Below are 11769 nucleotides of genomic sequence, written 5' to 3'. Positions count from 1 at the left end.
TTTTCTGTGGGAGATGGGAACTCCTTTGGGCTGGACTTTGGGCTTTTTCACTTTGCAAACCTATTACATGCACAAAAAAGGTATATAACTAAATAAAGTGGAGGGAAAAATCATAACACTTCTATATCGTGTAGCTGCAGCTATATAAGTGCTAAGAATACAGCAGCAGAAAGAAATGTGTGTTGATCTGCTTGCATGCACTATTTCACTAGGAGACAACTCTTCACATTAAACTTACATATTTCCTCCCACCAGCAAAACAATGCTCACCACAAGAGCGACCTTTCGAACCACTCTCAAGTACAAGGATACATCTGTGAAAAATGTTGCTCTTTATAATCTGCTTAGCTTAAATCTTTGAAGTATCACTTCTAGCTTCTAGCACTTATGAAATAAACCTGCTAAGTCCAGTCGTTTTTACCATTATTGAGACAGGAGTGCAGCGATCCTGTCACACAGTCTTAAGCACTAATAACAGACACAGGTTCTGAGCAAAGACTGGTAATTTATTCCTGTGATACCGTGTGAAAAAAACCCAGCTCTAAGACAGACAAGATGAAGGGAAGTGCGTCTGGAAATCGATGGGCTTGCGATATTATTGACCATGTGGGTCCTGACTCTAACCAGCCTTCCAGTCATTACAATGTTTCCCTTCACTTTGAATGACATTCTGATGTGCTAATTAGGGAGCTGAGCTGTTTTCTCTGAATGTGCTGAAACTTACAGTTCAAAAATAACATTCTCTAGGAGAGGAGAGGTGGGGGGACTCAGCTACAATATCACATGATAAACAAGACCCTTTTGAAGTTAACCAAAGCAGGATTGTTTTTTTCACCCAATGCATTCTGTGAACACGGAAACACAATAAAGACAGAGCCCTCTCCAGTTCCTCTGCACGACACATGAACAGACTTAATAAACCACTGCAAACCAAAAATATTAAACATCAATATGTGGCAGGACAGATATGAACTCTTATGACCACAAATTATTGTGGACCTTCCCGGCGGCTTCAGCAGTGGTAAGGCAGAGTTTGTCTAATGGTCCTAAAGGATTTAGAGGGTGTTTTTGGAGCTATATTGTAGGATATTGAATTTTAGGATACTCAAGAACACACTCATCACACAGAATACTTTTTCCCCCTTATTTGTGTGGCTGTGTGTTAAATTATTTAAGGATATGCAACAGTTTCAGTATGGATTTGTGCTAAAAATTATTTGCAGAAACTCAATGTTGAAGACAAAAGTTTTAGTTATGCCTGCAAGCAGATTTAATCTTTTTCCATTGTGTGACTGTGAAAGTGTAGTGGCATGTGAATTTGAAGATACAAATCTTTTTTTAATGTTATTTTTGCAGAAAACGTGTGGGAATAGTTCAGAATGATTTCATTGTTCTTTCTTTCATTATGCTTCTATGTGGATAAAGCTGGGTTAAATTCACAAGTGTAAAACGTGTAGGCTGTATGAATTGAGTCACCGCTCATGGTCGATTCTATACAGCCAGCATCCCAGATGGCAATAAAGACTATTTTCAAAAATGAAACAGCGAGAAGACATAACAAGGACAACAACATACACCAGGATGAGTAAGAAGATGATAAAAGCCTCCAGAATATCGTTGAGCTAATTATGAAATAATCCTTTTGAGGCTGAGGAGAAACTGGCGTGTCTCCCACCATCTTTCCCACATTTCGTCCTTGGCCCCTGTCACAGGCGTTGTCAGCCTCCTCTCCACACGCAGGTGGACACATCCCTGCCAGCCAATGGAGATGCACCCCACAGATGGGAAAAGCAGCTCCTCTCAAAGTTCCCTGGGACCGTCCCTGGCACTTGTCCTCCTCAGTTTTATAAGGCTCTTCATCTCCACAAAAGTGCTTCTCTGGGACTGTGTAAATCATTGACCTCTCAGAAAGAATCCCACCATGGGCTTCTTGCCACTCTCACGGCTTGATTCATTACAGCGCCCAGGAACTGAAGGGGCTAACAAAGAGAGTGTTGAGCATAGTGACAGTAGAGGTATGTATTCAAATTCATACAAAAACATTCAAAAGCTGTGAGTTCCTTTTTGAATCTTTGCGACTGTGTGGTCGCTGAACACTCATTCACAGGGACACACGCACACAGTCCTTTTCATGCTTCTTGAAAACATGCTGTTCTTTTGTCAAAGCATCCTCAACATTACAGGAGGAGAGGATCTATTTTATCCACTTCTTTCTAAGCGAAGACTGCCGGTGTTTAAGGGGCTTTAAATGATTCCAACATGGTAAAGTGGACATCCCAAGTCCAGTCTGTCTGACTATTTGTCTACAAATGTAATCTCCATTCAACTTTAACATTCTGACATGAGACATTCATCACTGCAGACTCCTGGCAAATTTCTCTTGGGTTGGATTGTATTCTGATCTTGTTTCAGCAGACATTAACAAGGGAATAACTGAGGCTGCAGCCCTCAACTTATTCAAGCAATCAGTGTTTCCCATATAGGTACTACTTGCTGTGTGGAGAGAAAACTGATTATGAAGTCTGTACATTCATTTAGACAAGAAACTGAAATGTATGTCGAGTTCAAAATGAATTGTTTTAATAGTAATGTGGGGGAATTCACTTATTTGTTTTCTTTCCGAGAGTTAGTTGAGAAGATCAATACCACTTTCATATATATCTGCTATAGCTACAGCCAGGAGATAGTTAGCTTAGTCCAGAACATAACAACACAACAGGTTGCTTTTACCCTTCAGCTGTTTGTATGGATTAAACAAACGAGTTAAAACATGTGAAGTAGTGACCTTTAGAGGGGCTGATAAGCATTTTTTAGACAGAGCCAGGTTTGCTGTTTACCAATCTATGGTTTTTCCAGTCTATGCTAACCAACTACAGGCTTCATATTTAACGGACAGACCCGAGAGCAGTATCCGTCTTCTCATCTAACTGTCTAAGAATTTCCAAAAATAAAAAGAGCAATATGATTGAATAGAATGAAAGAAATGTGAATGTTTAAGGGAAACAGGACATAGATGTTGTGGGTTTAAGTTACAGTAAATGAGAAACTAAAAAGTTATAGCACACTGCAACTTAAAAAGAACATTAGAGAACATTTCACAACAACTGATTATCGAGAATTAACTGTCTGATTAGTAACAAGTATTTCAGCGTTAGTATGACACAAGGAAATTGCAAGTAGGTTGGTAAATTTATTTTGTCACAATATAACAGGTTACAGAGTGAAATTAAGTTTGTAACTCCCTTCTGCTATGTAGCAGACAATATAAATTAATATAGAAGCAATTACACAAATGGTAAACGGAAATAAACTATATTCAATGGAGCAGTGCTGAGGATGAATTTGAGAATACACTACATGCATGTAGTGTATGTTGTGTGGAAATTTCCACATATGTGGTATGTCATACTGTATGTGTAATTGTAGCATGCAGCACATGTGTTTATTAGCTTTGGTCTTTTCAGTACAGGGATGTCTTTCCAATTGCAGCAGTTTGCCAAAATAAACAATTTTTATGTTTTTAAAGAGGGTTATTGTGGAAGAAAGAATTGTCTAGATGTGGGGTAGACTAAGAGGTGTTATTTAAGTGCTGTTAAAACACAAAGCTGGTAATCCTCATTGCTTCACAAACATTTTGTTTTGAAAATGCACAATGTGAACAAGCCACTCTGAAATGTCCCACAATGTGACAACAGGAGAAAATAAGTTAAGCGTTACCAATCAATCACAATAGCAGTTTCATTAGAGCTGAGTGTGGAGCACTGGAAACCAAACACATTTTTGTGAAAAACCTACAGTGGAACAAAATGTCACCATTATACTTTATAAACATAACAGTTGATACCAAATCATACCAATTTGTCACAAAAATAAGAAGATACCAAAACACCTAAAACATAAAAAATATAATATTTAGCTTTACCTATTCATATGTTTTATGTAGAATATGGTGTTTTTGCAATATCTAGTAAATCAGCACCCTGACATCTTTTCAGTTAAGATGTAATAATGTGTTTGTGGATAGTGAATGTCCATTAATTATAATAGTAAATAACTAGTCAACCAATCACCACAGACAAGCATAAAAAACACAGTACCATTAAAATGTGACCTGCCATCATGAGGTCTCTGTGACTAAAGCATTAGGTACTGCCATGCATGACACTGCAGATAAAAGTTATCTTTATGCATATAGTTTATTGTTCCTACAAATAAAAGATGGAACTTAATCTGTGTGTGTGTGTGTGTGTGTGTGTGTGTGTGTGTGTGTGTGTGTGTGTGTGTGTAATAAATGTTTTGTGAACTGAAGTTAATGGAATGTGTAACCAAATTATACCTACCCAACACCCAGTGCGTCATGGTAATTATGGCGTGTGAGGGCAATCAGAATTAATTAATTATGCTCAGATGCATTGCCTCTGGCAACCTTTCAAACGCGTGTGAAAGGTCAGTTTTCTTTGCAAGGAGTAAATTAAGTTGCTGACAAAGTGATGGATGTCTCTGTGAATGTTGATGCTTCAAATACAATCTTCCCAGGTAGATTCTTATTCCAGCCAACGCAAAATCTCTCCCGCTGAAGGCTCAGTCCTCCGGCTTGGTAAAAGCGGAGAAGCCGGGCCTTTTCAGTCATTATCTGTACTTGTGGAAGTGAGTGTGAGGTGTAAGTAAGTGAGTCTTTATGCAGATTCAAGTTTGCAAGTTTATCCATCCCCAAGTATTAGAGTGACTTACTCAATGAATGAATGATTGCAATGGTTTAATGAATTAGGTGTGGGTTTGAGTCTGGATGATTTAAAAGTGCTTATTGTTGCAAAATTTACACTTAAAATTGAAAACTAACTGAAATATTTGCAGAAATTACTTGATTACAAAAACATAACCACAAAAATGCAATTACAATGTAAGGAGTAAAAGTAAATGCTTTTGAAACATTAGGACCTAGGTTTGGTGAGGAGGTTATAAATGAAAGAGGAATATGATCCCTATCTATTAAGCTGAAACCAAATCAAAACATAGAAATCCCAACCTTATTGGTAGACATGAACATTGAGTATTGGACGATTCTGCCAAACCTTGGATTACATTCATTGCTCACAACATTTTAAGTCTTGCTTTCTGAAAAATCTGTGGGTCACAACTAATCAAAGGTGAGACAAAGGTTGTGGTTATGGCAACAAAAACAAGTGGGTAATGTTAGGAATTAATCATGTTTAGAGATCTACTCACCCATCCACCAACACTATTTAAAATAAAGGCCACGTAGTTTCTTAAATTAGTACTGATGTAAAATTTGAGGTGACGAATCATTAGCACAATTTTTTTTACTTCTTTCAATCTGTGCTGCTTGCAAAACCTGATTTCTGATTCATTGTTCCTTAGTACCATACAGTGCAGTTAAAAGATTTGGAAACGCCTGCCACAAAAGTTTGATTCAGCACAGTCAGATGATATTGTTGATATTTTTGAATGGCCTTTCATGCTTTTAGTTTGCAGAAAGTCTCCTTTTTCCTTCCTTTTAGATGTTATTTTGTATGAAGGGTTTGCAAAAATGATTAGATTTTGTGCACAAAATGCTGTACTATGATTCAACAAGACTGGCAGTTGAAAGGGGAGAAAGAGACAAAGATACGTCAGAGCAACAGTTAAAAAAAATGGAAGCCTAGCATCAAAATCTGTGTAGATTTATTAGACATAGATTCCTGTTTCAGTGTCAAATGCATAATAATGCATAATTTTAAAATCTAGAAATAAAATAGAAATAGAAGGTTAGTCTAGTCTCCCTGTCATACAACACTGTGGGGACATTGACTGAATGGAAGTTTCTATAATTTTGAGCAACACGTAAGTCTCGTTTTTATCGGCTCAGAAATATTGATAAAAATAGGTCTATTTTAAATGTTAGACGGAAATTGTTGTACAAAAAACCTTTAAGCGTCTACAGACTGTACAAAATTCAGCTGTTCGGCTTTTAACTAGAAGCAAAGGATACGATGACACCACTCTTGTTATAGCCTCTTTACATTGGGTCCCTGTTTGTTTTAGGATTGATTTTAAGATTTTATTGATAACCTTTAAGCCTCTCCATGGCTTGACTCCTGCTTATGTATTACACCTTTTAACTCCTTATTAACCTCTGCGTAATTTGAGATCTTCCGGCAGGAGTCTTCTGTCTCTCCACAATAACCCTCTTTAAAAAAAAGACCTTGATTCCAAACTTTTGAACGAACATTAGGATGCATGTAATCTTGCATTATGTTATAGTGGTGTTGCATGTGTTGCTGTTTTCTGTAAATGCAAACTAATGCAACCAAAACACTGAGCTTGGGAGATTCATGATTTTGCTCATTTACCTGAATGGAAACATCACTATAGGATCCTCCAATGACCCCCGAGATGGCCAGTGGAACCTCGTTTTGGATAGGTCTGGAGCCGTCTGGGCAGATGAAGCCTGGATCATGCACCTTGGTGAGGGAGGCCCTGACGAAATCTAAAGACTGCTCCAGAGCGTATGTGTCCTTCGAGCAGGTGTCCAGGATGTGGGCCCCCAGCTGGAGTCCGGGAAGGATGCGATCGCTGGAGTTAATCTCATCAAGTGCCAACAGCATGGCTTCCAGTCTCTGGATCCCTCTCTCCTCATTGATCTTGCCACAGTCCTCCATCCCATCACCTTTGTGGTGCACGGGGAACAGGGCTCCAATCACCAGGTCCCCGTCCAACACGATCTCACGTTTGGTCGGCGGCGGTAATCTGGAGATGCTGGGCAGGACTCCTAGTACCAGCATCTCCAGCAGGAGCATATGGAGAATCCAATTATGGGCAGAATTGGCCAACGACCTGGGGCAGAGCACTACACTCAGCATGGCAGGATCAGGTAGCAGGGTTCAGCTGGTTGAAGTAGAAAGGGGCAGAGGTTCACAGGGCCTGGAGGCAGATCATTTTCAAGTCTTCTCTCAGTGGGTGCATCATGTTTGATATTTCCTTAGTGAATGAAAGAAAAGACCAATTATGGGAAGAAAATACAATTTAACTAATGAGAAATTAAACAGAGCTGAGTAATAACATGAACATATTCCTCAAAATGTGCCTTATTGACACCCACTGGCACTGACAGCTTATATTTTTGCCGTTTTGTTACTGATTTTAATACAATTAGTCTCTTTCAGCTTTTTGCCCACAGGGTTATTCAAAGATAAGACGCAATCACATAGGCTACTGCTTTATAGCTTAGTGTGACTGTTTCATATCTAAGACAGTTTATATCTAAACTTTCTCTTGCAAGTGGTTCTTTACAGTTTTCTTATCGATTTTTGCCTGAACCTCTTTTTTCCCCCTCGCCCTAATGCGATCTATAGAAATATTACAGACAAATAATGCTATTATTGGACAGTCTAAACCTGAGACTGCACTGCCAGATGGCTGAAATCAGGCTACGAGTATTATGAGTGACTTTCTCATGTGAAACATAAGTAGAGATTGTTTCAGCGAGGCTCTGTGGGATTCCAGCGTGAAATATAATCACGGCAGTTTTATCTAAAAGACAAACCGCTGCGAGTTACACGAGTTACCGTTGCAGAGTGACCACATCAAATATTTATAGATATTTAAGGCACCCTCTCAAGTGAAGTGTAAAAAGCTTACAACTGAGATATCACATAGATGGTGGTTCTCCTCAATGGCTAGGGTTGCCATGGAAACATGGTTGGGGGAAAAAATAAGGGTTGGACTGTAGGGAAGTGGGCAGCGAGACATGTATGCTAATCTAGATTCCTATCATGTTGAGGTTACAGGTTTAGGTCTCACCAGGAGTTGTTATGATGTCTGATTAGGGAGGTGGGCTGGTTCAATCAAAGCGCTGTCAGAGAGAGGGAACCAATCCTGTTTCTTTCAGTCATTCCTCACATTCATCAAACACATACACAAGATCAGCAAACAGATCGATTCAAGCAGCCTTTACATAGAGACGGTGGACTTTTAATAACTCATACCATGTCTTTACAGGTATATTATCAACGTGTCATATCAGCAGTATTAGTCAGAATATTTGAAAGTCAGAGGGATGCACAAATGGAGCATAGAATCAACAGAAATTGTCTGTGTGTCTGTTCAGATAGTTCAAGTTCAGATTTTAGAGGAGTCACGCTGGTAAACCCGCAGAGCTTGGCTGTCGTTTGGACTATTCGATGTGCTGCCGCTCCCCTCTCCATTAACAAGCCGTGGGGAGCTTATTAGTGACTTCTCCTATTCTGTGACATTCTGTTGTTAATGACATTGTAACATCACACAAAAATGTGCCACTTGTAGACCCACATGTATTATCAGTTCTAATAATAGTTGATCCCTTAACAGTCCTTTTATTCGATGTGAATGTGTCACGTTTCCTGTGCTAACAGGGGCAGAAAAGCCCGCACTGTGGAGTATGCAAGGGTAGGTTACAAAAACACCAGCTCCTGCATATACACCCAGATAAGTTGAGCTTGTGTGTGCGTGTGTGTAAGCATGCTTTTGCAGGGACATTTGACGAATATCCTGTGACATCCCAGGAGCAGTGTGAGCCACAAACAACCGAGAACATGAGGAGGAAAAAGTGTAATAAATTTCCCCCCAGATAAATATTACATCAGGTTGTGGGGAAACCTCATGGTACACTGATGAATTCACTACCCTCTATCCAGTGAAGAGGGGTTACATGTAGTAATGTGTGAAGTCACAATGTAAAATCTCTCTCAGACCCGCTGTGTGTCCTGGACATTAGGTGGAGGTGTTTGGTTTTGCTGTGACACATTTGCCCTATAAGAACCAAGGTGAGAAAGTAACTTGAAGAGTTCAGCATTAAGAGGCTAATTGCTCCACTGTGCTGTCTGTTGGAGCAGATGGGGGCTTTCTAGTTGCAAAGACTGGGTCACAGTGTGAATTAATGGCGCAATAAGGAACAGCCAATTAGGCAGACCTATGCAAACTAGGCCAAAGTGAGGCTGGAGGTCCAGAAGAACCTCTCAAAACCTTTAAAAAGTGCAAATAAATGCTGAGTCTGAAGTGGACATGAAGTACAGCTATCAAAAACACATTTCCTACCAATATTTGAAACACGTATTAAGCGGGAGCTGTATTACCAGCTTGCATGAGCGTTAAATCTCACCCTCAACTGAGTTGTAAAGTAGCTTCTATCAGGACTCGATCACATCATTAAAGCTATCTTGATGTAGAAACGGCTGTCACGCTCACACTCAGCAGCTGCGAGAGTCACTTGCTCCCCAGATGTCTGAGTGGAATATTCCCTCTGAAAGGCGAGTTCAAAAAGAAAAGGCAATGTGCTTTACCCTGCTTTGAACCATCAGCTAATGCATTACTGCTCCTGCCCAGGACAGAGAGGATTTCGCCAACATTAGCATAAAGATGCTTTGAGAACACCATTCTTTATTGTCTTATCCAAATATAGCTAATGTGTAATGCATGATTCACTGCAGAGTCGCTTTCAGAAATTATGGAGAATGGCATGCACAAATGTACTATGTACCTGTATCTATGGAGAAATACAATGCTATTCATGTCTGGAAAATGAGCTGAAGAGATGGTTTGGGGTTTAGGGACTAATCACCTGTTTGTTATTGTTGGAAAAACTCACACTGATCATGCAAAATAAATCTATTTGATGTGTAATTTAATGATGTTATTATTCTTGATCATTTCAACATCACCTCAAGCGTTTAGACGTTGCTATCACTGCAATACTTGAGTGTACATGACATGACATTTAATTTAGTTTCTATAATCCACACGGATCATTAAGCCTGTTGAGTAATAACAGCCCAAACACAGAGCTCGTCCCATGAGATTTATTTAAAATACTGCTTTCCGATGTTCATGACCTACACTGATAGGCTGATCACTTACCTTTTTGCAACATTTGTGCTCATAATTATTAGAAAAAATACCCAAGATGGATTATGGACAAAGTGTCATCCTTTTTCTCAAGTGAAAGCCAGGTAAATGTTTTCTTCATTTAATATGATACAGCAGAAAAACATTTTCTCATATTATCCTGGAAAACAGAGCTGTTCAGTCAAACCACACAAGACACATGATGATCTTCTAAATGACTGCTCAAAGCAAAAGACATATATTTTACGGCTAATGCTTTTGTTTTAACCTTTATTTTACCAGGCACGTAAGTTAAGAACCAATTCTTATATACAATAACAGCCTGGGAAATACAAAAAGAAGGGGGAAAACGCAGCCGCCACAGCTACACTAATGATTTCCATCATTATATCAACTCCAGTGAGGACACAGTTTATCCCTCCACCTGGATTTGTCAGCTGAAGGAATTAGGATGCCTCTGTGGTGGCCAGCAGCCAGCTGATTGTGAATTTGAACATAGATCAAGTGCATCTTTCAAAATAGCACCGGGAAAATCTGGTTGTCAGCCTGTTTAGCTCTAAAAAACAACAACAAAAACAAAACAACAGATGATTTAATGTGCTAATACCTCACCTGGAAATTCACAATAAAACATCATCTGTCTGAATGACTGAGACTGATAGATAAATATGAGAATGAGACTCTCTACAACAGATTGTTTATTGACTGTTGTCCACCGTCTAATAATAAAACGATACTGTAATAACATTCATGGAGACTTGGTAGTGTATTACAGCAACCAATCTATCGTACATTTGAGAGAAATCCCGCTGCTACATCACATCCTGTCTGATCAATTGACAACAATGTGATGACATGCGATCTGTCCAATGCCAAATCGTTTCGGGTTTTTTATGTTTTGCACCGAGCAAGCTTACTGTCGTAAATCCTGAAAACTGTATAAAAAAAAAAATATATATATAATAAATATAAAATATATAATAAATAATATAAATATAAATGAATAATATCCACAGCAGGACGGAGTGCTCGTTCAGGGCGCTGTCTGGAAACCAAAGCTCTGATTGGTTTGAGAAAAGCAAGTGCTCTAGAAATACAATTTTTATTTGAGACAATTGTAACGATTCTCTCGCGTCAAGCGGTTAACAACTTTGCGTATTTATCCCATTCATGCCAGTATAGCCTACACACTCAGGTGTTAGATGGTGTAGTGACAAAGTAGACAGATCAAGTTCGGCCGCTGTTTCAATTTGCTCTGGGATCTATTCACTGGTGATGTTGTGCCACGTGAGATTTAAGTGCAATAAAGACACAGGAAATTGTTTGTATTCTACTAAACTGATCATTATGATGGATGTAGTGGTGGTTACGTTGAGGTTGTGGGATAGCCTACATGATCAAACATGGCTAAAAGCAGTTGCAAAGGCACATGAAACAGAAACATGCGGAGACAAAGTAATTTCTTTGACAGACTACGTGTGGGGAAAACATAGGTTATTAAACATACGTTGTTAAAATCAAAGTTATTAAGAGATCCTTTCTTACCTGGTTGTTGCAGTAGATGTATCTTGACGGATGTACCTGCAGGTCTCTTTTCCACAAGCCCGTGCGCCAATAAACAGACACCGCGAGGAGCTTCATGTGACAAGCGGAGTCCAGATGTTGCTCACTTTGTGCGCGTTTGCCAGGCAGCGGTTTGGATCTGTCCTTGGTTCTGAAGTGTTGTTCACAGGGGCAAGTGTGGCAAACTCCTATCGGTGCTCTCCAACTTGTGCCTGCCACCCACCGTGTGTGTACGCCTACAGACCGGAGCAAAATAGCCTACCGCCCAATAGTGCTCATATGTCCAGCTGCATCGACAGCAATGCTGCTCGAAGGATTCTCCTATAT

At 39.5% G+C, this 11769-nt stretch overlaps 1 protein-coding gene across 1 annotated transcript in view; it reads right to left on the bottom strand.

The window, feature by feature from the left end:
* The window catches only part of grm2b (glutamate receptor, metabotropic 2b), a 24267-nt gene extending 17407 nt beyond the window's left edge, over positions 1 to 6860 (bottom strand). Inside the window, exon 1 of the mRNA XM_046029537.1 lies at positions 6351 to 6860. Coding sequence (XP_045885493.1) covers positions 6351 to 6860 — 510 coding nt within the window. The remainder of the gene's footprint in view (positions 1 to 6350) is intronic.
* Between the last annotated feature and the right edge of the window lie 4909 nt (positions 6861 to 11769).

The sequence above is a fragment of the Micropterus dolomieu genome, linkage group LG18 (assembly GCF_021292245.1).
Source record: "Micropterus dolomieu isolate WLL.071019.BEF.003 ecotype Adirondacks linkage group LG18, ASM2129224v1, whole genome shotgun sequence".
NCBI lineage: Eukaryota > Metazoa > Chordata > Actinopteri > Centrarchiformes > Centrarchidae > Micropterus > Micropterus dolomieu.
The sequence above is the reverse complement of the archived record's forward strand: the minus strand, read 5'-3'. Positions and strand labels throughout refer to the sequence as shown.